The sequence below is a fragment of the Talpa occidentalis genome, unplaced genomic scaffold, assembly GCF_014898055.3.
Source record: "Talpa occidentalis isolate TD23 unplaced genomic scaffold, MPIMG_talOcc4v2.1 talOcc4.11, whole genome shotgun sequence".
Taxonomy (NCBI): Eukaryota; Metazoa; Chordata; class Mammalia; order Eulipotyphla; family Talpidae; genus Talpa; species Talpa occidentalis.
In genome coordinates, this window is record NW_023601104.1 from 68,707,026 (window position 1) to 68,734,312 (window position 27,287).

Genomic DNA, 27,287 nt, shown 5'->3' on the forward strand with positions numbered 1-27,287 from the left:
TTTAGTAATCGTTTCAGTAGGAGAGTATGGCTTATAAATGTTCAAAAGTATATTTTACATTCTTTTTTTAGGAAACAAATATTCTTGGCTATTAGGATTTTCCCCTCTATCAACGTGTTCAAGATATTATCATATTAGGAAACTTGGGAAATTTGGATCTCTGAGTAGCCTGGTTTTTACCTGTTTTTTTATACCTTTGTATTTTGTAATTTTTCTTTCTGGTGGTTTTTAAAAAGATTCTTTTTCATATCCTATTACTACTATTTACTGTGTGTCCTTAGGCACATTCTAGACAGAAATAATGAAATAGTTTCTGTATCATAGGGTTGTAGTGATGATTATGTTAATATATGTAAAGCACATAGAGCCCTAAATGTTTTAAGTGTGATAAATGTTAGTATTGTTTATTTTACCATATTGGTTTTCTGAACATATTCCTGTGATGTCCCTGGGTGTGTATGTGTGTGTGTTGTCTGTAGGTACTCTTTGAAATACATCGTTTATCTGAAGAGTCATCTTCAGTTCTAGGAAATTCCTTAGCTTATACCTTTGAATATTGCTTTTCTAGTATTCCTTCTTAAGTTCTGTGATGCTCTCTGCAGTTCTTTGAGCATCATTTTCAAGTTTACTAATTCACACTTTGATTTTGTTAAGTTAGAATTTTTGTGGTCTCAGCTTTTATTTCTCAATGAGTATTTTCTTGCTTCATTCTGTCTTCTCCCACCTGTCTCTCCTCTTTCCCCTCTCTCATCACTTCTCATATCTCTGTCTCTACTGTCTCCCTGCTCTCTGTTCTTTCTTTCTTTCTTTTTTTTTTAAAGATTTATTTATTTATGCATACAAGAGCTGGGTACAGGCCAGAGGTGTGGGGAGGGGAGGTGGGGGTGAGAGGATTCACCAGACAAGAGTGGGGAACAGAACAGGCAGATTGACCGAAGTACACTGCTGAGGGGAGCAGTGGGTGAATCAGGAGAGGTCTACTGCGCCATGTGGGTTGCTTCCTGGCTGGCCGGGGAATCCAACTTGTGCTGCAGAGGCTGTGGACAGCTTCATAGGTTGCGTTTTAACCCCTTGCACCACCAGGGAGGCCCTGCTCTTTCCTTTCTAATAGCCCCCTATACTGGTTTGATTTTTGGCTGTTTTTTATTGCTTTCCTTCATGTCTGTTCTTTTTAACTTGAGAGCACCCTAAATGTGCACATTAAATTACTTTTAGATTGTTTCTTTTAAAAAGAAATACTACAATTGTTGATATTATCTGTCCATTTAGGTTAATTCTCTTCATGTGTCTTGGAATTTGTTTTTGTAGTCTCATTAAATGGAAGTTTATTGTTTTTTTTCTCTTTTCACCCTTCTTACACAGTGTTTCGGCATGTGCCTTTATCTTGGTCCTGGGGTACCCACTCTGGAACTATGTCTTGTATTGGAAGTTTGTTTCCCCTTATTCTTGATAACATCAGGATCAGGCTTTTATCTCACTAAGAATAAGACACAGACTAAGGTCTATACTTCAGCTCACTATTCATTTAAAGTCTAGTCCCAAGCAATAGTTAGTGAGTAGCTTTTCCCAGCTCCTTTTACAGGCATTAATTTCAGCGGGCCTGGTTTCTATCCCTGCCTGGCATGGGGACATTTTCAGTCCCTGTTAATATCCCTACAGGATGTGGGCTTCTATCTCTGTTACTTGAGCCCAGAGGCTCACAATTTCAGCTTCACAAACTGCTTTGTATTTCAAGAGTTTATCTTTGGCAGGTGGTTTGGTCTTGCTTCTCTATTTTATAGCTATCTATTTTTAAAATACATTTGGAACAGACAGGCACTTTAAAGTGTGAATGTATAAAATCATTTAAATGGAAGTCAAGTCAGCATTTAAAATTCATTATATTTTAAATATCCTTCAGACACCAGTTTACTCCCCTACCAATGGGAAGTGTATTTTTTCACTCCTTTGCCAATAGTGGAATTATAAATTTCTAATCTTTGATAAAGTAATGTGTAAAAAATAAATTTGTGTCTAGTGAGATTGGCCATTGCTTCATATATTCATTGGCCGTTTGTTTTTTTTTTTTTTTTGAGGATAACTTTTTTTAAGATTTATTTATTTTTGCACACAAGAACTGGGGTATAAGCCAGAGGTGGGGGTGGGGTGAGAGGAGCGGGTGAGGCAGGAGAGGTCTGCTGCGCCATGTGGGGTTGCTCCCTGACCAGCCAGGGATTGAACTTGTGCTGCAGTTGTGGCTGGAGATAGCTTGATAGCACCATGTTTAACCCCTGCGCCACCAGGGAAGCCCAAGGCCGTTTGTATTCTTTCATGAATTGAATGTTCATGTTCTTTGTCAATTTCTTTTCCTTTTAAGTGTTTTTGTTGTTTTATGAGAGCCCTTTGTCTATTTTAGGAATATTAACTTTATCATTTATATTGCACATATATTTTAAAGGCACTTGCATTTCAAGCTTATGAGTTTTGTTTTATATTATAGACATTTTATTCCTCTGGAGTCTTACTAAATTTTTGTTGCCACAGCTCTTTGTAGAATCTCACTTCTGGTCCACTGATCAGTTTATTCCTTCAATAGTGTTCCCTCTTAAATTCTGTAATTTAACATTGTTTTAATATTAATTATGGCACATGTTTGTGTTTTTTTAAGAATGCTTTGGCTAGTATTAAACGTTTAATCTTACAAATTTTGGAATCACTTCAACACAGTTAGGAACAAAAGACAGACCCAGTTGTGATTATTTTGAATTTATTGATTAATAAGTGGCCTATAATACTGAACCTTCCTAAGAAAAAAGGAATATCTTTTATTTTGAGGTGCTCTTAAAGATCCTGAATATTTCTTGTAATTTATTTAGATATTGTCATTTTTTTCTTTATTTACTGAGTGATTATTGTTAATAGTTTTCTTATAATTTTATATACCTATTGAGCTTTTCCTAATAATGTTTTAGGTTTTGTGTTTGCTTTCATTATCTGCAAATAATAATTTGATTTCTTCATATATTGTTTGCCTCTTTTTTAATCTTGGTTTACTGCATTGATTACTATTTCTATATATTGATAAATAATAGGGATAAGAACAGGTAATGGGGGCCTCCCTGGTGATGCAAGGGATTAAGTGTCAGCACTATGATGCTGTCGCATCCACATGGCTCAGCAGCCTCTCCTGTAGCCCACTGCTCCCCTCAGCAGTGTATTTCAGCACATCCGCCTGTTCTGCTCCCTACTCTGTCTCTGGTGAATCCTCTCTCCTCCCCACACCTCTGGCCTGCCCCCCAGCTCTTGTATGCATAAATAAATCTTAAAAATATATATAATAAATTTAAAAAAAATAAATCTTAAAAAAAAAAAAGAACAGGTAATGTTCTTGATTGTTTTCTAGGAATCGTCCTATTTACTATTTTTCCTGTTTGACTTGAGCTATGTGTTATAATTTTGGAATGAATTTATCAAAACTTTTAGCATGTGAAGAGATCTCGTATAGTTTTTCTTCCTTGAACTTTTGAAAAGAACTTTATTAACTGGTTGCTGGATGTTGCCTCATAATTCAGTTCCTCAAATGAACCCTACTTAGTGATTTGTAATATATGATTATATTAAGAGTTGTTAGGTTTATTATTTTAGTGCTTTGTATCACGGTTATGATAGTTATGTAAAAAGAAGTGGGAACTTTTTTCTCTCTGTTTAGGTAATTTGGAGTAATAATCCTTTTAAGGCTTGAAAGATCTTGGTTGTAAAATTTGTCTTGCCTGATGTACTTTTATACTTTTAAATAACTTTTCAAAACAAACAGTCCTGAAAAAAAAAAGACTACCATGAACTTCCTTCTTATTTACATAAATGACCAGTTGTTAGCATTTTACCACATTTATTGTATAAAACTTCCTTTTTTCAAACTCCTGTGCACATGTGTATTACTCTTTGGTATTCTTTAACCTGGAATGGTTCATTAACCTTTTTGGTTTTGGTTTTGCATGTGTTTTGCAGCTTTAGTACTTTAGAATTAGTTCTTTTTACAGCTTTATCTTTTTGTTCCAGTTACTACTCTTTAGTCTCACTTTTGGGAAAAAAATATTATAATTTGTTTTTTAGGTACATTGCTGTTTTTCTCCATATTTTCACATTTATTAGCAAAGAATTATACAGTGTGCTTTAAAAACAATAGCAACAAAAAAATCATCTGTGAGGTGAATAGCTATTTAGTTTCTGATTTATTCACTTTTCTCTCATGTAATTTATATTTTACTTAATCTTTCATAATATATTCCTTCAGCTCTCCTTAGGTTTTCTATGTCTGTGTAGCTGTTCTTTTTTTATTTCTTGAGTTGAATATTTATAATACACTGAATTTTACTTTTTTTTTTCTAAGAAAGTGGCCCAATCTTACAAAATTTGATGAGGTTTTTCAAATTATTGTTGCTTCTAATCATTTTGTAATTGTAAAACTAGACAAACTCAATGCAAAGTTGGTTAGAAGCATTCCTTTATAGCAATTTCCAAATGTTTGAAGTTCTTTTTGTTGTTACCAGTATTTAGCATTATAGTGTTAAAGTTAAGTAATATGGTCTGTATCATTTGTTTTCTTTCTCTCTTTTTTTTAAATCCCTGAGGTGGGTGGGTGGGGAGTGTGTAGAGTAGAGGTTTTGTTTTCTAATAAACCAGTAAGTGCTTGATTTTTAATGTTTTATTTGTGTTTGAACAGAATATGTACTCTTGGTTTCAGCATATGGTATTTTTAATAGGCTTGCTACAGATTATCTGACAATATTTGGCACATGGAAATTCATAATTAAATTGTAATTTTAGGGCCTCCCCGGTGGCGCAGCGGTTGAGCGCTAGGTTGCGAAGCTGCGCGCGGCCTCTGCGGCGCCGGTTCGATCCCCGGCTGCTCCCCGGCCACCGGAGGAGGGTCCCACATGGCGCGCAGACCTCTCCTGCCGCCCGCTGCTCCCCTCAGCAGTGTACTTCGGTCCTTCTGCCTGCTCTGCTCCCTGCTCTGGCTCTGGTGAATTCTCTCGCCCTCCCGCGCTTCTGACTGTACCCAGTGCATGTATAAACAAAACAAACAAAGAAACCAGCAAACAAATAAATAAAGCATGCCTCTATAAAAAAAAAAATAAATAAATAAATAAATTGTAATTTTAAACTATATTATTCATCATATAAGACACTTGTCCTATTAATTGTTTTTTCTCTATGCTTTCCTTTATCTAAAAAATAAAATTGCAATCCTTGATTTCTTTTTGGTTATAGTTGCTTTATATATATATATTTATATATATATATTTACTTAGTGTACGTGTGTGTGTACACACACAGGACTTTACCAAAGCCTTTTATCTTATAACATCTCCTTTACTGAATTTGTTTTGATTAATCTCTTAATTGCATTACTCTCTTTAAGTAGATTTTCCAGTAATGATATAAAGATGACATACTCTTTTAGTGCCTAGCATACGATACCTTTTTTTATATACAATGCCGAATCTTTTGGGTATAGAGCCAACTTTGGGAGTATAATGCCAACTTTGTATAGCATTCTTAGAATATGCCCCTTTACCCTAAATAATCATAGGTATTACTCATTACTGCTTATCATCTGATATCACAAAGAAGTTTGAGGCCAGCCTGATTTGGGTTTTGTCTTATTTTTTGGCATATTTCATTTGTCTAAATTTTTATATTCTTGAAATTTATTTCTTCACCAATATTATGCTTTAGTGTTGGTAGTCAGTTTCTACTAAAGTTATCTAGTACTTGATGAACCCTTTCAAGTTAAAATTTCCTTCCGTTCAGGATTAGAGTTTAATTTCGCTTCCATTATTTTCTTTTCATAATCTACTAATTAAACTATTGAATCCTTATTGCCTGTATCTTTTCCTTTGTTCTCACCTTATCTCTTTATCCTATATATTATCTACACACTGTATGATTTTTCTCTTAATTTTGTTTTTGCCCCTTCCAGATTGTTTTCTACAGGTTCTTTGCTCCTCATTGCTTTTCACACCATTTAAAATAATACAATAAATTTCTTTCCTTAGTCTGTTAATATTTTTTATATTCTATCTTGTCTTATTTTTCACTCACATTTATTTGTACAGTTCTGGAGGTCACAAGTCCAAAATCAGTTTTCCTAGGCTGAAATCAAGATGCTAGCAGGAATGTGCTCACTCAGAGACTATAATAAGGGACGAATTTGTTCCTTGCTTTTTTCCACCTTCCTGTGGCTGTCAGCATTTCTTGGATTGTAGCCACATCACTCAAACCTTCCAGGCCAACATTTCAAATTTCTGCACTGTCTTCACATTACCTGCTCATATTAATGTATCAAATCTTCCTGTTTGCCTCTTTTTTATAAGGACACTTGTGATTGCATTTAGAGGTTTTGGGATAATACAAGGTAATCTCTATCAAGATTCTTAATCACATTAGCAAAGATCCGTTTTCCAAAAAGGTAACATTTACAGGATTAGAACTTGATTGGTATCTTTGGAAGTGATTATTTAGCATCTTATATTCCTAAATCATTTTGTTATTTCAGAATGAGGCTACTAATTAGCAAAAATCAGGTTAGGTAAATCTTCATGCAATATATGCTATTAAAATCATAGATAGTATTCTTTTTAGAAATGGTGCAAACACAGATGCCATGGTGGAAAAGTGATTAAATGATCTGGATATGGTTAATAATGGCTGGTGGGGACACTGGCACGCTTGCTTTTCGTGAGGAGCGGCTAACAATTTAGGTGAAGATTAAATTCAGGCTACCGGTTTGCACTCCTACTTGGTAGCTGCTTTTTTCTGTTTTCATTCCTTATTGGTTGATTTTTCTACAATAAAATGATCTTGTTTATTTCTTGTAATCTTTCATATTGGTATTGAGAACAAGAGTTTTTATTTTATTTTTTTAAAGATTTATTTATTTATGCATCCGAGAAGTGGGTTACAGGCCAGAGGTGCGGGGTGTGAGAGGATTCACCAGAGACAGAGTGGGGAACAGAACCCCAGATTGACTGAAATACATTCCTGAGAGGAGCAGTAGGTGAGACAGGAGAGGTCTGCTGTGCCATGTGGGTAGCTCCCTGGCCACTGGGGATCGAACTTGTGCTGCAGAGGCTGTGGACAGCTTCATAGTGCTGTGCTTAACTCCTTGTGCTACCAGGGAGGCTCGATAATAAGAGTTTTTAGATGGGAATTCATTGGCATGATTTTAGACTAAAGTATTAATATACTAAAGACATTTATCTAGATTGTAGAACTTAACCTCTTATACCTTTTTTAGGACAAAGTAATTCTTAGAAAAATCAAAGTTGCATATTTATCAATGAGGAAAGGTAGACATTAAGCTAAGGAACTTGTCATGTTACATAAATCTCTAACTTATAATTTTAACTTATGAAAAGTATTTCCATGTTTGTTTGTTTTAATGTTCCTTAAGATACTTTTTTGTTGATGTGGGGGTTTTAAAATACATAAAAAGAGTGTCCCCCAATACTAAATTGGATAGTTGGTTAATATTCTAAGTTCTTTTCCTTTATATATTTGGGATTTTTAAGAAGCAGGTTACTTCTTTTTCTATAATGTTATTAAAGAGTTACACAAATGACAAGTCATAGTGTTGAACTTATTATTTTTGAGGAAGGGAGCATGCCAGGTAGTAGGTACTATAAGAAAGCCTTTATGGTTGAGTAAAGAATGCGGGAGGAGGGCCATTAGAAGTAATACAACTCTGGTGAAGGTAGGTAGGGGTCTAACCACTCACAGCCTTCAAGTGAACCCTTCAAGTTCTTTGTCTCCTCAAACAGGGGAAAGCCATAGAATGACCTTAGTACAAAAGTAATATGGTGATATTTGTCTTTTACTTAGGCTGCAGTTAGAATAAGTTGCAAGGAAACCAGCATACATGTGAAGAGACAAGATAGGAGGCTGGTATAGAGTAATGCAGTGAGAGATGGTGATAACTTAAAGACTAAGGTGTTGGGCAAAAAATGTGAATGAATTTGAGACTATTTAATAAGTGTAATCCATGGGTCTTGATGATGGACTAATGGAAAATGAAATGGAAAGCGATGTCTAAGATATGCCCTTGTTTTTTATTCACTTTGATGCATGATGGTGCCATCACTAGCAAAAGCTGTAGGTATGTGAAAGAGTGCCTAGGGAAATGGCATAGACTGAGAAGAGGGCCTCCATCTAAGCTTTGCATGTCAGTATTTAAAGGCTTGGGAGATGAAGTTGGGCTGCAAAGGAGATAAGGATAGAAAAAGGAGGGTAGAGGGAAAGCTGGGAATGTAGATTCTTGAACAGCCAATGGGAAGAGTGTTTGAAGAGGGAGTGTTGTGTTGAATGCTGTTGTGAGCAATCAGAAATGAAAGATAAAAATGACAATTGAATGAGACAACTGGGAGGAGCTTGTTTTGATGGAATGACCAGAAAATAGTTTGGCGTATCAACATTTTTTTTCTTGAAGAAGTTGTTAAACTATAAAGGAATGAAAGGCAGATGGGTAGCTAGAGAGAACAGTCGGTCACATAAAGGCTTACTTTTAATGTGTGACTTTTTACTGTCTTTAAAAATTGTACTCTAGTGGAATACAAAGGAGAAGAAAAAGATAATAGTGTAAGGTTCCTGAGAATATATCTAAGTTGTATAGATTCCTTTGAAGCATGGGCTCCAAAGTTCTAGTGAATTTTCTTAAGTGAGAGGACGATGAGTCTTCTATTATATCAGAAAGGTAAGAGGATAGGGTAAGTAAAGATGTGGACGAGTTTGTATTTTTGGAATCAGTAAGATGAGGGAAACAACCTTTAGGTGATTTCATTTATTGGAATGAGTTTTCCAGTGGCCTCCAATTGACTTTTTATTGCCTCTGTTGAAATTCTTAGTAATTGTTTTTCATTTCCATGAACATCCTTTCACAATGCCTTTTTGTATTGATAGCCTATTGTTTTATTTTTCTTTCTTTTTTTTTTTTTCCAACACTCAATATTTATTTCTGTTCTAGACATGAACCTGATGGCAAGGCCACGCACATTAAACATACCCTTTCCCCAAATCAAAGAACTTGAATTCTGGGTCCTCTAAAACCAAACAGCTGAAAGGATACCATTGCCCTTTGCAAATAACAACTGGAGCATCTTATACTTACTTTTTTTCCAAGTCTGCTACATGGCAATCCACTAATTTATTTATTCTGTCCATTATTGACTAATATATGGAGGCATTTATAAATTAACAGAACTTAACCCAAGAGAAGCTCTCAATTTTTTTTTCCATTTTAATACTGAGTCAAATTGTGGTCAAAAATTATGTCAGCAATTTAAAACAAGCGCCTCCCCTGGTGGCTCAGGCGGTTGAGCGTCACACTGTGAAGCTTCCGCATCCTCTGCAGTGCCAGTTCTATCCCGCCGGCCAGCAAGGGTCCCAAATGGTGCGGCAGACCCCTCCTGTCTCGCCCGCTGCTCCCCTCAGCAGTGTATTCCGTCGGTCTGCCTGTTCTATTCCCCGCTGTGACTCTGGTGAAGCCTCTCACCCTCCCATGCATCTGGCCTGTACCCCAGTTCTTGTATAAATAAATAAATAAATCTTTAAAAAAAAACCCAACAATTTAAAACAAATGCTTGGTATTAGTCTACATTCAATTCAGTTTTTGGTGTAAGAAAGGTCTTTGGTTGCTAGAAAGAACATTTGGTTTACTTCACTAATAGGAATATCTCTTAGTGCTGGGATGGCCTCTTCTTGGTATTTCTTCTGCTGTTGATTTTTAGCATAGTTATCTGTGATTGTATGAATGGAGTTGAGTGGAGAGGTACTCATCATGTTTACTCCAAATAAGGGGAGTAGCCGATGACAGTAGTAATGAGGAGGTAGACAGGCAAGGCCACCGCCCAGTACTTTTGAGGCCAATACGTTAAGCCTAAGGAGTTTAGCCAAGATTCAGGAATGAAAGCCCATACAAGATAGAGAATGAAGCCAAACTGGGAGCTTAAGAAAAGGACAAAGCCATAAATTGCTCTTTCTGGCAATGGCGACGGTGAGTTTTCCACCATTTTCCTCGAGGCTTGAGACACTTCGAGTCTGGGTGGGGGAGACCCTCGGCCTCGGGCTCTTCTTGCGCCCCCTTCCGACAGCTCCACCACCTCAGCGCGGGGTCCAAGTGCACGCGCCGACCAGGGAGCCGCATTGGGGCCTATTGTTTTATTTTTCATTGTCATATCTTGATCAGGTAGTTTCTAGTTTAGATCTAAAGACTACTGAATGCCACCTCCTTTTACTTCTGAATCTTTAAATACATGTCCTTTTTGTCCCTTAAATATATACGTGTATTTAATCTTTATTTTTTTACTTATCCAGTGCTATAGTTTAAAAAACTTTTTTTATATTGAAGTAACATTGATTTATTAACATTTACATTATATAGGTTTTGGGCCTACAGCATTATAAATCCACATCTCTTTATATTGCACTAGGTTCACCACTGAAAGTCTAGTTTACATCCTTCACCATATGACCCCTCTTACTGTATTTATCGGCCCCACTTCCTCCTCCTTCTGGTAACCACTATTTTGCTATTACAGTCCAAGAATTTGTTTCTGTTTTATTTTGGTCATTAGTTTTATTTATTTCCCTCTATGATTGAAATCATATAGTGTTTGTCTTTCTCCTCCTTATTTCACATAGCATAATAACTTCTAGGACCATCCGTGTATGGCAAATAACAGGATCTCATGTTTTTTTATATCTGAGTAGTATTCCATTATGTATATATGCCACAGCTTCTTTATCCAGTTATCCTATTGATTGGGCACTTCAGTTGTTTCCAACTCTTAGCTATTGTGAATGATGCTGTAATGGGGAAGCATCTGTCTCTTTGATTTAGTGTTTTTGTATTTAGGTAAATACTAAAAAGTGGGATCTGGTTCATGTGGATTTTTTTTTTAATTTTTTGAGGACCCTCCACAGTTTTCCACAATGACTGCACCAGCTTACATTCCCATTGTCAGTGTACAGAGGCTACCCTCTCTCCATCTCCTCTTTAGCACTTGTCTTTTGTATAGGAGCCATTCTTACAGATGTGAGGTAACATCTCACTGTTGTTTTAATGTGCATATCCCTAATAATAAAAGATAATGAACATCCTTTTGTGCCTTTTGGCCATCTTTAGATCTCCTTTGGAGAAGTGTATTCAGATCCCATGCCCATTTTTTGATCATGTTATTATTTGTTGTTGAGTTGTAGGAGTTATTTATAGATTTTTGATATTAACCCTTTGTTGGATGTATGATTTGTAAGTATCTTCTCCCTTTCAATAGAATGCTTTTTCATATTGATGATAGTTCCTTGCACTGTTAGTTTGATGTAGTCTCATTTGGTTTTGCTTTGGTTTCCCTTGCCAGTGGAGGCAAATTTCCAAAGACAGCTCTAAGGCTGATATCAAGGAGCATATCCTGTATTTCTCATAATTGTATGTTATAGTTTCAGTTCATACATTTAAGTCACTAGTCCATTTTGAATTAATTTTGTGTATAATGTTAGTTATCTCATTTCATTGATTTGCATGTTGTAATTCAGTTTTCCCAGCATCATTTATTGAAGAGGCTTTTCTTGCTCCAATGTATGTTCTTGGCTCCTTTGTCATAAATTAGCTATCCAGATAGGTGTGGATTTATCCTTGGGTTCTCATGTCTGTTCCATTGATCTATGTTTCTGTTTTTATTATATCATGTTTCTTGAGGATTATCACTTTGTTGTATAGGGTGAAGTCAAAGAGCACAATACCTCTACTTTTGTAGAGGTATTGTTTTGACTATTTGTAATTCCAAATAAATTTTTCAGTTTTTTTCCCTATTTATGTCAAGTGTCCTGTTGGAATTTTGACAGGGATTACATTAAGTCTGTATATTGATTACTTTAGTTAATATGGCCATTTAGCAATGGTAATTTGTCTAATCCAAGAGCATGGATTATCTTTCCATCTCTGTGTCTTCTGTTTCTTTTAACAATGTCTTATTGTTTTCACTGCACAAGTCTTTCAGTGTCATGGTTAAATTTATTCCTAGGTATTTAAATATTTTTGATGCAGTTGTAAATGGACATTTCCTCTTATTTTTCTTTGTTTTTGTATTTTACTTGGTCTGAGTACTTGAGATTGTCTTTGCCAGAAATTGCAATTGAAAGTTCAGGTTTGGGCCTCCTTGGTGGTGCAAAGGGTTTAGCACCGCACTATGAAGCAATACACGGCCTCTGCAGCATGAGTTCGATCCCTAGCCAGCCAGGGAGAAACCTACTTGGCTCAGGAGACCTCTCCTGACTCACCCACTGCTCCCCTCAGCAGTGTACTTCAGTCAATCTGCCTGTTCTCTTCCCTACTCTGTCTCTGGTGAATCCTCTCACCCCCTGCATCTCTGGCCTGCACCCCAGCTCTTGTATGCATAAATACATAAATCTTTAAAAAAAAAAAAATGTTCGCAATATTTAAAAAAAAAGTTCAGGTTATTCTCATTCTTTTTTTCTTTTTCCTTGACTTAACTGTCCTTCCTCTCTTTTTCCTTTTGTCATTTATCTTTGGCAGCGTAGAAACATTAGATAGAGTAGGTAGAGAAAACATGGCACTAAAGGAAGCTTCAACTTTATTCTGCAATAATGCCCTCTACCTGTCTGCCTTGTATTTTCTTTATAAAACTTGTTTTTAAATTTATAATACTTTATTTACAAGTACATAGGGTATTTTGTTTAAGAGAATTGGAGTGCCAGTCCAGGTCCTAATCCTAGGTCCTACCTAGTCTCAGCCTTACTGCTGAGACTACCTTGTGAACTTAAGCAGACCATTCTATTTCATTGCGCCATATTTGTAAAATGGGTTTAGACAGATCATTTCTCCATTTTGGTTCTGATTAATTAAACAAAATATCAAAATCAGATTGTAAATATAAATGTAATAATTTTAAAAGTTAATGATCAATTGAGAAATTTCAGACTCCAAATGTGAGAAAGATTACCCAAAGATAACCTTTTTTTCCCCTCTCAAATTGCTGTTTTGTTCATATACTTATTTACCATTACCATAGATAACTTGAGATGTCTGCCTTGGATTACAAAATAAAGTTTGTGAATTATTAGTCTTATAGCTTGGGAAGTTAAAAGTATTTTGTGTACTTAATTTATCCTTTGCAGAGATATGGCTTCAAGAACTCTGGTTTTTTCCACTGAATCCCAACTTGCAGTATATTGCTTAATATCCTATTATTCAATAAATATGCAATCTAGAGTTCAGCTGACTATTTGTCCTCATGTTTGACAAATACTATTCATATATAAACATCAGTGGACAATGTAGAATATGCTAAAGATATGGTGGTAGTAGTTTACATCCTACTGCAGATAACTTCAATGGGGCCTTATTATACTTTGCTTCTTGCTGTGAACTACTGTTCCATTTTTTTTCCCCTTCTTATGCCAAGAAGCTACATCTCTCTTGCTATATATATTTTTTCCCCAACTGGGCTTCTCTCCCCATTCCCCCAAAATCTTTGGTTTTCTGATTTTTTTAAAGGAAATTTTTTTTTATGACTTTTTTTTTTTTTTTAGATTTATTTATTTATTTATACAGTCAGAAGCGCGGGAGGGTGAGAGAATTCACCAGAGCCAGAGAAGGGAGCAGAACACGCAGAAGGACTGAAGTACACTGCTGAGGGGAGCAGCGGGCGGCAGGAGAGGTCTGCGCACCTTGTGGGACCCTCGCCCGGTGGCTGGGGATCTAACTGGTGCTGCAGAGGCTGCGGGCAGCTTCGCAACCCAGGGCTCAACCGCTGTGCCACCGGGGAGGCCCTGGTTTTCTGATTTTTCATGCAGACCTATTCCAGGTTTTCCTCCCCAATTTTAGGGCCAAACCTATCTCTTTGTTCATCAAACACAAGTATGCCCATTGGCAGCATCTACTGTCCTTTATATGCCTGTTAAGCGGTAATCTTTTTGTTATTTTGAGTATCTGAACAAAGTATATTTCTCAGAAAAGGTAGGTCTTGCCCTAAGAAGAATTCAGATTATCAGTTGCTGAGACAGTATAATTCTCTTTCAGCTGTTTGCATGTGTAAATTTTATCTTCTGTTTATAGAGCCTTGGAGGGGTTCTGTATTAGACTATTTGTTCATAGGCATGTAGAAAAATCTTTTAGGGCCTCCCCTGGTGGCGTAGGCGGTTGAGTGCCGCACTGTGAAGCTGTCCGCAGCCTCTGCAGGCCCTGCTTACTCCCAGCCAGCCGGGAGGGTCCCACATGGTACAGCAGACCTCTTCTGTCACGCCCACTGCTCCCCTCAGCAGTGTATTTCGTCAGTCTGCCTGTTCTGTTCCCCGCTCTGTCTCTGGTGAATCCTCTCACCCTCCCACACATGTAGTCTTTACCCGGGTTCTTGTATAAAAATAAATAAATAAATAAAGCTTTAAAAAAAGAAAAAAGAAAACTCTTTTAGGGTTTTATTCCTCAACTTTTTAATAAAGGACCCTGTCCAAGTTGTTGATTGGATAAATTGTTTCTGGACTTACATGTTGTTTAGGGATCTTAACAGTAGACTATATAGTATGGGGGTGGGATGACACAAGGATAATTCTGAGCAGATTAAGCCAAATCACCAGGTTCAAAACTCTTTACTATGATTAAAAGATCAGTTTTGTTTTTAAAAAACTGAATTTTAATGACTGAATTTTAATGAACTGACTCCCTGGCCTAGCCTTAGAATGTTTCATTTTAGGAATTAGTTTCATTTTGAAAGACAAAAAAGTTCAAATTTTCTGATCATATCAAAGATGAATTTAGTCTTATGATTGTCATAGTACTTTGTTAGCAAAGATGAGATTAACTGATAATGCTAGTGTTGTGATGAGACTCAGCATGTTTAGAAGAGAACTAGAATTTCTCTCAGCAACTATTAATAAAATTTTCATGTGCAAGTTGAATCCTGTAGGGGGTTGCTATTTATAGATATGTCAATTTCATAATTTGACTGAATAAGATACTCTTTAGTAGACTACTTATGGAAAATGACTAAGTTACTATAGTATTTATAATAATTTCTGGTATTGTATTTACATAACCTAGTATTGGGTTATTTATTATATTTATGTAGCTGTAGTTTGCTAGGACTACCATTTAGTCAGAATCCAAAGAGGTAAGATTTCTAAGTCATCTATTTTCAACATGTGATAGTCCAATCATAAAGTTATTAATTTGCCCTTGACTTTATTTATTATGGAGTAGAACCTAAAATTTTATCAGATGGCTTGTTACACTTCTATATTTCCAGTACATGTACTTTAAAATTTTGGGTTTTCATTTTAGAAAGTGTATCCTATTTATCTTCAAGTAATTATTTATTTGGAAGTTTCATATATATATATATATATATATATATGAAAAATAATTACTGGACTTTTCTATAAAAGAGAGTGAGATTACTATTAGATAATATCAGAATCTAGTTGTGGCTATGTGTTGGGGATATAGTAATTAAAAAGAGTTCCCATTTGCTTAGTATCTCATTTTTGCCAGATCTATTTGGCTACTTTACAGTCATTCCTCATTTAAACCTTACAGCAACAGGGCCTCCCTGGTGGCGCAAGGGGTTAAGCACCGCACTATGAAGCAATCCGCAGCCTCTGCAACACGAGTTTGATCCCCGGCCAGCCAGGGAGAAACCCACATGGCGAGGCAGACCTCTCCTGACTTGCCCGCTGCTCCCCTCAGCAGTGTATTTCAGTCCATCTGCCTGTTCTGTTCCCCACTCTGTCTCTGGTGTATCCTCTCACCCCCTGCATCTCTGGCCTGTGCCCCAGCTCTTGTATGCATAAATAAATAAATCTTTTAAAAAAAAAAAACATACTGCAACATTCAGAGGTAAATATTAATACACCCATTGTACAGATAAAGAAAATATTCATATAATATTGTACAAATAGTGGGTATCAAGAGTATTATGTATAACACCCCTTTTTTGTCCTCTACCTAAAGGAATGGAAATGCACAAGTGAGACAACTTGCTATTGATCATTAGCAGGTTACTTAACATCACCATGGCTCAATTTTCTACCTATCTAGGCAGTCCAACTAATCTTTTCCACAGATATACAGATGCCTAGGTACCAACTCTACCCTAGAAATCTCATTAATTAATCTTAAATCTTTTGCTAATGAGATATGATGGAACCATTGCCTCAGTGGTTAATAGTGTTTTAGAGTCAGTTAGACTTGAATTAGAGTTCTGATTCCACTAAACTTACCAGTTGATTAATTTTTGTCAAGTTCTTTTCATGTTGGTAAGTTTCTTTATTTATAAATGAAAGATAATACTGTTACCTACTAAAGATGATTGTGGAGAATGAATGAGGTTATACTTGCAAAAACACTTATCATTAGTGATGTAGAATTTTTCCTAAACATTGTTGTTAAAGTGTCACTATTACATTACCCTTTGTCCATCAGAATACTCATCTGTATCAACTGGGTGTCAGAAAAGTAATCTGATGAATACCACTATAAAAATGAATAGTTTTCATTATTCATCTTTCATTGTGGAATTATAATAGAAGTCATAGGAGTAGACAAGATTTTTTTTTCCACACTAATCAGCCAGACTACTCTAACTACATGTATTATTAGTTTATTATTAGTGTATTATTTTTCCTAAGAGGAAATAGAAAAGGTTGCTAGAAACTACCTTCCTAAGGGGCTTTTCTTCCCCCTTTCTCAGAGTTTAGCATTACTATCATCAATCCCCTGGAATCAGAACTGCTTCCTGATTTACCTAAGTACATTCCCCCCTCCCTTTGCTCTACTAACCATCTCTTTCACCTGTATTATATCTCATTCTGCCCTTTCAGATTTCTGAGTTCAGTTGTGACTCATTTGATGACTTGGACCCAAGTCTCTAAATTCCTAGGCTATTACTCAAATAGAGGTCAACCTAAATCCTAACTTTATATACCAGACCAATCCTTATTGGGGAAGGATTAGATTAGCTAAGATTACAGGCTGTTCCTAGACCCTCTGATCTCTTACTATTTATACCTAGTGGTCACAGCACATAATAGTAACAATACAGGACCTCTCTGGTGGCGCAAGGGGTTAGGTCACAGCACTACGAAGCTATCCGCAGCTACTGCAGCACTAGTTCAATCCCCAGGCCAGGGAGTTGACCCACACGGTGCAGCAGACCTCTCCTGACTCGCCCGCTGCTCCCCTCAGCAGTATATTTCAGTACATCTGCCTGTTCTGTTCCCCATTCTGTCTCTGGTGAATCCTTTCACCCCCCGCACCTCTGGCCTGTACCCCAGTTCTTTTATGCATAAGTAAATCTTTAAAAAATAATAACAATGCATATTATTACCAGGTTTTGTTATATGTATATATAAGCTTTGTTAAATATATGCATAATTGCCTTGCAACTTGAAAATTGAGACTGTACCACTTAAGTAATTTGATAACTGTATCATGGAAAAGGTAGAATTTGAGCTTGACATTAAAGTATGGGCATACTTGTTTCTTTAAGTGGAGAGGAAGAGTAAGGGATTCCAGTTAAGGGGACTGATAATGAGCAGTGACTTAAGGAAGCATGCAAACTTAGAAAATCTGAATGTTCAGCTAAGGTGTTTGAATTAGTAGGTTTTTGGTATATCCTGTGAATTCATTTGACTTCCTTGATTGATACACATTCAACTTAGTTCTGAGATTCCCAAGTTCAGTACCCTTCAGTGCTTTATGTGGTTGATGTAAACTGAAGGCCATCGTCAAGTCTCCTTTCTACCTCAAGTGGTGCCTTGTGGAGTGTCAGATCAGTTACCTTTATCCTGGTGCTTTAGTTTTCTCTTGTCCAGGCTGAGCAGTACCTTATCAGCCTTTTCCCCATATCCCCCTTATTGCTTTTCCCCATATTCCCCATATCCCCAGATTGCATACCAGCAATACAGTGAGTGTCCTCTTATCACAAGGGCTAAAAATTCTTAAAGTTTTTTGTATCTCCTTCACTCTTAAAAATGTTCTTAGATATATGTTTTGTGTCCCTGATAATTAGTAACTTTCTGTTTCTCTTCCTTTGCAGACCGAGAGGATCAAGACATAATGGGAGCATTTTTAGATAAGCCAAAGATGGAAAAGCATAATGCCCAGGGGCAGGGTAATGGGTTGCGTTATGGGCTAAGTAGCATGCAAGGCTGGCGAGTTGAAATGGAGGATGCACATACGGCTGTGATCGGTTTGCCAAGTGGACTTGAAACATGGTCATTCTTTGCTGTATATGATGGGCATGCTGGTTCTCAGGTTGCCAAATACTGCTGTGAGCACTTGTTAGATCACATCACCAATAACCAGGATTTTAAAGGGTCTGCAGGAGCACCTTCTGTGGAAAATGTAAAGAATGGAATCAGAACAGGTTTTCTGGAGATTGATGAACACATGAGAGTTATGTCAGAGAAGAAACATGGTGCAGATAGAAGTGGGTCAACAGCAGTGGGTGTCTTAATTTCTCCTCAACATACTTATTTCATTAACTGTGGAGACTCGAGAGGTTTACTTTGTAGGAACAGGAAAGTTCACTTCTTCACACAGGATCACAAACCAAGTAATCCGCTGGAAAAAGAACGAATTCAGAATGCAGGTGGCTCTGTAATGATTCAGCGTGTGAATGGCTCTCTGGCTGTATCGAGGGCCCTTGGGGACTTTGATTACAAATGTGTTCATGGAAAAGGTCCTACAGAGCAGCTTGTCTCACCAGAGCCTGAAGTCCATGATATTGAAAGATCTGAAGAAGATGATCAGTTCATTATCCTTGCATGTGATGGTATTTGGGATGTTATGGGAAATGAAGAGCTCTGTGATTTTGTAAGATCCAGACTTGAAGTCACTGATGACCTTGAGAAAGTTTGCAATGAAGTAGTCGACACCTGTTTGTATAAGGTAGCTAGACTTTTTTATTAAAGATAAAGTGATTTTTATGTCATCTTTAATTACTGCTCTAGTATTGAATCATCTTAGTCCCTGTAGTTCTTAGTAATAAGTTTTTGGCACAAGCATAGGATACTCTATGAAAATATAGGAATTTTTTTAGAAATAAATTACCCAGTTAACAAATATGCAAACATTATGGTCTGAATGTTTATAGTCTTTTAGTAACCATGACTACTTGAGCTTTTGAATATGGGGGAAGATTATCAAAGGTAAAGAGATTATATCAAAGTACATCATTGAAAAGAAAGTGGGTGGGGAAGGCTAGGCCTCGATGTCTATGTGTTAGAATTTTAATATTTTTAATATATAAACAATTGTAGTACATATAACATACTATATATGATATGTGCATATTAAAATTTTTAATATTTTAAGCATGTAATATCAGTACATTTATGGAATTACTTTGAGACTCTGGTCTAATGAATCTGTAGCACCAACAGAAAGACCAGTGATCATTTGATGTGATGTAATAGTAATAGCCTTGGATATGGAGTCAGAAGAACTTTGTGTGAGACTGTATGACTTCAGGTAAGCTGTTTAAAACTATCTGGAAAATCAGTTTCTTTAATTGTAAAAAAAGGTAAGAAACACTATTACCATGTCTGAAGGGGTCTTTGGGATGATCAAATTAATTTGTATATGTACATAAACTGGTTCAGCCTCTTTATTTTTACAGGCGAGGAAACTGAAGATTTACCTCTATTACTTTTGCACTCTACAGTTTTGAACAAATTATTCAACCCATCTATTGAGAGGAAATAATAGTATCTAACTCATAGGACTACTGAGGAATTAAATTATGCTGATGTGTGTGTACATATATATATATATATATATATATATATATATATAGTGTGTGTGTGTATATATATATATATGCTATACCTAGTATAGCAAAATTGTATGTACTTGATACATGTTGCTTGCTTTCCTAAAGAAGTTGAAAATGACTTCTACAGATTTGTAAACTTCAGTAGCAGTACTAGGAATAGATTATAAACCCTTACCTTAGATTCAGTGTTATTTCTTCCACACTGTTTTGTCTCTAATAATTAACTAAATTGATTTTTTAACAAATGTTGATTTTATAACGCTCAGAATATTTGATTTTCTTTTAATATGCAAAAGTAGAATGTCATTATACTTCAGTTTTATGCACACTGCTGGATCTACTTAAAAATCTTAATTAATGGGCCTCCCTGCTGGCGCAAGGAGTTAAGATGCAACCTATGAACCTAACCGCAGCTACTGCAGCGCGAGTTCGATCCCCGACCAGGGAGTAACCCACAACCCACATGGCGCAGCAGACCTCTCCTGGCTCACCTGCTGCTCCCCTCAGCAGTGTATTTCGGTCAATCTGCCTGTTCTGTTCCCCACTCTGTCTCTGGTGGATCCTCTTACTGCCCACACCTCTGGCCTGTACCCCCATTCTTGTGTGCGTGAATAAATAAATCTTAAAAAAAATCTTAATTAAAATCTGATAATTAGAAATCAGATTTATGTAATATCCAACATAAGTTAATGTGACATCAAATACATGTTAAAAAAAATCAATAGAGGAACAATTTGATAGTGCAGTTAATTTCTAAATTTGGGAGAACCAAACAACAATGTAAATGTTCTTTGTCCCTTTTAATATTCATGAAAATAGAATCCATTTGTTGGGATTATTCTGTAGCACTTGAGAGTTAACTACTTATTAGCTAAAATAAAAGCTGTTTTCTTGAAAGAATTGCCAGATTCAAATATTAGCAAATTATGACTCAATTCCACTTATTCTGTTGTATATTTTATAAATTATTCAGTAATTATTGTTAGCCACATTTTATGCAATTTCCCCCAAGATTATCTTTCACGTTAAATTATTTTGGATTGCTTAAACTAACATTATAAGGTCAGTTTTCCCATATAATGAAATTAAAATACTTAAAAGGTAGAAGCTCCAGGGCCTTCCTGTGGCACATGGGGTTAAGTCTCAGCACTATATAGGTATCAGCAGCCACTGCAGCACATCCCAGGCTGGGGAGCTAACCCACATGGTGCAGCAGACCTCTCCTGTCTCTCCAGCTGCTCCCCTCAGCAGTGTATTTCAGTCAATCTGCCTGTTCTGCTCCCTACTCACTCTCCGGTGACTCTTAGTACTGCCCTCCTCCCCCCATGCCACCCCCGCCCCAACCCCTGCACCTCTAGCCTATATCCCAGCTCTTGTATACATAAATAAATCTTAAAATAATGCAAAAGCTCCAATTCCTAATTGAAAGAAAAGTGTGGGGTTGTCAACATCATTTCAAGTATTTTAATAATAACATGGAGTACCTAAATGTCTTTAAAAATGAAATGTCTTTAAAAATGAATATACTCCCTATTAAGTCATTTTTCTAAACTGTGAGAGTTAAAACTGTTTCATAAACTTTATATATGTAATCTTCTAAGTCCATGTTTCTACTTATTATGAAACAATCAGCCCCACAACTAATTATAATACATTTTAAATGTAAATTGGTCAGGTATACATATAATTAATTATAAGTTAGATCCAGTTGTAAGGAATGCCACTAGATTTTTTTCCTTTGTTAAATTGAATGAAAGTGTGTGTGTGTGATCACTACAAGTAGGCCTCCAGTAAATGTTTAGGTTTTTTTTTTTTTTTCTAAAATTTTGAAAAATTGTTAGAGTGTGATTTAACCCATGTGTTTCTCATCTTTTTGGAGTGCTGGCTATACTGTATGTGGGGTGTTCCCCCGATGTGCATATATATTTTTTCCACCTTAAAAGCAATATGTGTTTTCATTAGACCAAGTATAAATACAAGCCATTTTAGACCAAGTATAAATACAATTGGCATGGCTATAAAAATTTGAAAGGCTTTGAAGAGTAAAACAAAACTGAAAATATTTTCTCAAACTTTTTCTTCCCAGGGAAGTCGAGACAACATGAGTGTGATACTGATCTGTTTTCCAAACGCACCCAAAGTATCCCCAGAAGCAGTGAAGAAGGAGGCAGAGTTGGACAAGTATCTGGAAAGCAGAGTAGAAGGTGGATCATTTAACAAAAAATAAGTAGCTTTATTAAAGAAAATCAACACAATCAAACTTTAACATTTTAGCTTTTAGACCTTTACATGCCTTTGACATTTAATGTTTAGTGTACAAAGTGGGAAAGGGCATTTCTGTTGTAGCTGTTTAGATGTATGTGATCGTCTTCTTATAGTTACATTAGCTGTAACAACCAGTGTGGTCCTGTACAGTCTGTTCAGGATACTATGTTTAAAAAGGCTAAAAGTGTTTGTATGCTTTAAAATTCTTGGTGAATTCACTGGCATGAGTAATTTTATGCCATGAAAGGCTGATTGTGGTTTAACTATAAACAGATTATTTATGATGGTGGTAATTTGAATACCATCTTTCTGTGTGAAGTGATGTATGTGACTTTAAGCCTTTTTTTAAAAAAAAAAAAACTTGAAGATTCTGATTATTAACAATTTTCATGTGCCATAGCTTTGAAAAATTTATTTTAAATTCTTTCAGGGTTTTGCTTAAGCCATAAATTTCCTCACTTAGACAACATAGACCTGAAAAGAAAATATATTGGGTCTCTAGCTGGCAGATATGTAAATTTTGAATAAAATCAAAAAATAGTTGTCATAATTCTACAAGTTACTTTGGACGATTAGTAAGATATTTGTAACTCTGAAGTGTAATGTCTTTCAATATTTCAAAAAAATCAAGTCATCTTTGATACAGCTATTACTTGGTATAAATATTAAGGGCCCCCCCCCCAAGAATTACAGTGTGCTGCATATATGCAATAAGCATGTAGATTATGCAGTTTCTTTAAGCAGAAAAACTTCACATGCCTTTAATAGTGTTAAAATGCATTTTGGGCTTCTGATGTTATTAATTTGCACCTTAAAACCTTTAATAGCATGTAAGCACTACACTATTATATCCTGCTGTGCCTGTCCTATTAACAATATGCACTTTAATTTTGTTTTCTCCCTTTTTATTGTTTGATATCAATTATAATCTTTCTGATATTAGAATCATGGTTGGTTTTGATTTTCAGTGTTATCTAAAGCTGCTATTTTGTCTTTATTGCTCCCACCACTTGATAGTGATATATCTAGTATGTATAATTACTTTTTAGTATTTCATTTATTGGACACTATCCAATAAGTTTGTTTCATCCCTATTACCTTGGGTCTTGGAATTTTTACATTTTAAATCATCTCAATCTAAGTTATAAATACAGTAAAGTAAAATATTTAGATGCTTCCAAGTCATATAACATTGGTTCAAGTTGATAATTTATTGGCACTTTAAAGTAAGTTGGTCATACATGTTTTCTTACTGATTTAAAGAAATAAAAGTAAGTACTTTAATTTTATTTACTATGAAATGGGGTCAAGTTTTAAAAACTACCTTTTTCTTTAGTGTGCACTCTTTAAAGTAAGTTTTTAATGCAATTCTAAATAATTGCTTTAGATAATTTTGTTATAATAGTTTTATATTGCTTTTTATCTATCAAGAATTGCCACCTGAACAGCATTTACATACTCGCTATTTTTGATTGTTGAAGTGTTGTTATACTTGTACTATTCAATTGGAGACTATTATGTCATAAACATTCTTTACTGAGGTAGGTCTGATGAGACTGCAACAAGAGAATAAATATTACATTAATTAAAACTGCTGCTCTACTCAAAAACACAGAAGAATGTAACTGCATTTGTTAAAAAAAAAGTTAACTTGTCGTAAAAAAATATAAAATGCTGCATGCAGTCAGTTACCAAAACAGGCACTAAATACCTTTTACTCTTTTTTTCTTTAAATATATGCCTCCATTAAGTTGCTGTGACCTACTAAACCTCGCTTTATTTGCCTTGAATTCTATTTGACTTCACACTATAAAAAGGACAAAAGCATTTCTCTTTCCTATTATCTGTGCCCTTCTAAATACTTGACTCTTCTGGGTTGTAAAAAGATTTCAGCTCATAATTTAAACTATACCACTTAAGGTTGTGGTCCTTCTAAGTCAATGTAAGATTATATTTCTGTGTATATATTTTTAAAATCTTTGCTATTGACCACCCCAACTTTTAGTTGCTAATTTGGATATAACTGATAGAATCCTTCAGCTTTGGTGGTGAGGGAAAGGGAAGGGGCAGAATGTGTTTGTTTATGTGTGTGTGAAACATAGATCTTCTATACATATATATGCTTTAATAAAAAAAATTTGGTCTTTTTACAGTTCTACTTAAAATACAATTAAAGGACTATTTCCTAAAATTTATTTTTCTCTTTTAAAAGCAGAAACAAGCAAGACTAGTGTAGTATTAATATCAGATAGTTTTAAGTGTATTGTCCCATGTGGAATGGGAAATATTAACTGTTTTCAAAGCCTTACATAATTTTTTTTAAAGAATTTGTCTTCATGTAATTTTTTTCATAATTAAAATATCCTAATTTATATTTCATCAGAAGAGATGTAAGATACATCAAATATAGATGATTCAAAGTAATGTTTTTTAGACCTGAAGCCATCATTGATTGAATTTATTATCAGTGTTCATTCTAATGTATCTAGTTATCAATCCAGTAATTGTATTGGTTTAGCAGAGACTGTATGTTAAGTATGTTACAACTCTAGATTGTGAAATTGTGCAGTTTAGGTAAACATCAAATCCCTTTATTTTTGTATAGCAAATTTCCAGCATTAGAACCATGTAGAATAAATATAATACTAGATGTTAAAGATTAAACAATAAAGGAACTTGGCAAACCAAATCTGAGATCCTTGCTTTTTGTTCAGTTTAAGACTTTTTTTTAAAAAGGCAAAAAATAGGTGGTAAAATTTGACCTTTATTCTGAAATGATAATTCAAGCCATTTAAAGAAATATGGGTAGCAGTGTGTCTTTTAATATGTGGCTCTAGTGTTATTATTTGAGACTGGATTAAAGAAAGATCTTTACATGCATTGTTATATTTACAAATGATGTCCAATGATGACAAAGAAAATTTCTTATAATAAACATTGAAAACCCAAAAATTGAACAAAACTTGAACATACAATTTACAGGTACCTTTGGCATGATCTTGCATTTAGAATTAATGTGCTAAAACTCTAACTAAAGACTTCTAGTGCAAAAAGTGAATAGCTTGAGAGTTCTTTAAGTTGTTTGTACATAATTGTTGGTGTTCTGTGGTATGAAAAACGTGCATCTGCATGGCAACACTGCAGATCATATTATATCCATTTAATAACTGGATGGTTTGGAATTAACAACTTTAAATGTAGTTGTATGGTTTATAATGAATTTAGATTTTTTTTCCAATCCAGACTTTGTTCATATTATATATCTATTTTTTTGCTTAGAAATACTCTAGACAAAAACTAAGCTGAGAGTGGTGTTTAAGTACGTAACCTAATCTGCACATGCTTTGCAAATATAAGTATTTATGTAAAAATGATTGGGTTAGAGCAAAAAATTCCCTGTACTTAAATAAAGGTTTATCTTTTTTCAAACGTTTATTTTTTAAAAAATTGTGCAGTATATTTTCAAGGCAAAGTTTAGAAAACATGTTTCCAGTGGTAAAAAGAGGAGCTGATCTCAGAAGTGACTAGTTGGCATCTTAAGAATATTCTCATCTGTACACACATATCCATCCCTACTTATGTAACATACTGATCTTAATGTGAAATTTTTTCACATTATCATTTATTTTTATTTTTTGAAGCTGATCTGGAAATTACCTTGATTTTTGTATCATTTTGCGCACCTCTTTGTCATAAATTTTCAAAGGTGATCTTTTATACCAGTTTAGGAAATCTCAGATGTGGTAAATGCCATCTTTAAAAACCTAAGTTATCTTTGTTTCAGTTTTTTTAAATTAAATTTGGATAACACTTACAAAAAAAGTACTTCTGATTCCCAGAAATCATAAAGAAGCAGGGGGAAGGAGTCCCTGACTTAGTCCATGTGATGCGCACATTAGCCAGTGAGAACATCCCCAGCCTCCCACCAGGGGGTGAATTGGCAAGCAAGTAAGTTACATTTTGTATATTCTCAGTTTCTCTCAGTAAATGAAAATGTTAGGTGTCCTTTGTACACACACGTTTACCTAATTTCTCAAGGATGCAATTATCTGTATACTCAAAATGTGATTCACTGTTTTTCAGTAGTGATATATGATGCTTGTTTAGAATATAGATACCAGAATGTCATTGTGACTAATTACACCAAAGTCTGTCTTTAGTGGAGGGTTGGCTTACGTTGCTATAATACAGTGAATTATTTTTTAGTTAAGTTACAGCACCACAAAATTCTGTGTCCTAATTTTTCCAACTGTTGTAATTTGATTTGGTGGCTCCCTGGATGCTGTAAAACCCAGGGATAAGCATCTAGCTCTCATCCCATCTGGTCATATTTCTACCTCTCTGATTTTCCCAGTGTTTTTGGTTGTTTATTTCTGGTTGGTTAGTTTTTGGTGCGAGGGAAGATAGAAGGATGCCTTTCTTTCCTTTTCCCCTTTGTACTTCATATGCTGGATTAATCTTTGTTAAATATTAAGCTTATGTCTTTATGAACTAAAATGGAGACTTCAAGCAGTTTTATGATCAAAAATTAAAACTTTTTACCTCAGATACTCACATAATTGGCATATGGTATATTGACTGGTTTCATTGATTACCACTTGATTTTGACTGATTTCCTTGATTACAAGTGAAACTATGTTCTTTTTAATCATTGTACTAAATAGTAATTGTAAAAATTCCTGTTTGAAGCTTTTAGTTTTTAGAAACCTTTTCTTGTAACATTTCTGTGACATGACTGGCGTATAAATTCCAAATCAATTGTAGAAATAGGGAGGCTATCACTTATAAATATACTATTTTTGGATTATTTGACAAAATACTATTCAAAAACTAATTTCTAGACTTGTCAAGAAAATATTACATTTGACATTAAAGTTTTAATAGAGCTTTTTAAAGGGGGCATTATGAAAAGCAGAAAATAAATGTTAAAAAGATCAAATTATTTTACTACAATAGATAGTGAAGTAACTTTTACTTCAAAATAGTTAACTCTAAACCAGAATATATTAGTTACTTTATTTCAAGAACTGCCATTCCCATTGCTGACTCATAACCATAGGAGTTCACATAAGAGTACGCTATATAGGCTGTTTTTTTTTTCTTTTGTCTTCTACTAATTGGGTTGATAGTATGTATATTTCAGAGTAAATTTACCTTTTCCTCTATTCTAACATTGGGGCCCAGATATCTTAA

The 27,287-nt window shown here is 35.1% G+C and overlaps 2 protein-coding genes across 4 annotated transcripts in view; one reads left to right on the forward strand and one right to left on the reverse strand.

Moving 5' to 3' along the window:
* Window positions 1-27,287, forward strand: part of PPM1A (protein phosphatase, Mg2+/Mn2+ dependent 1A) — a 56,077-nt gene that overhangs the window by 17,595 nt on the left and 11,195 nt on the right. For all 3 annotated transcript variants that reach the window (XM_037503460.2, XM_037503461.2, XM_037503462.2), the window contains exons 2-4: window positions 18,090-18,943; window positions 21,916-22,033; window positions 25,934-26,042. In XM_037503460.2, coding sequence (XP_037359357.2) covers window positions 18,090-18,943; window positions 21,916-22,033; window positions 25,934-26,042 — 1,081 coding nt within the window. The remainder of the gene's footprint in view (window positions 1-18,089; window positions 18,944-21,915; window positions 22,034-25,933; window positions 26,043-27,287) is intronic.
* On the reverse strand, window positions 9,581-10,153 carry LOC119239155 (phosphatidylinositol N-acetylglucosaminyltransferase subunit P-like). The gene is given in 2 exon segments (XM_037503463.2): window positions 9,581-9,836; window positions 9,839-10,153. Coding segments are annotated over 2 exon segments (405 nt in total). The 5' UTR covers window positions 10,050-10,153; the 3' UTR covers window positions 9,581-9,642.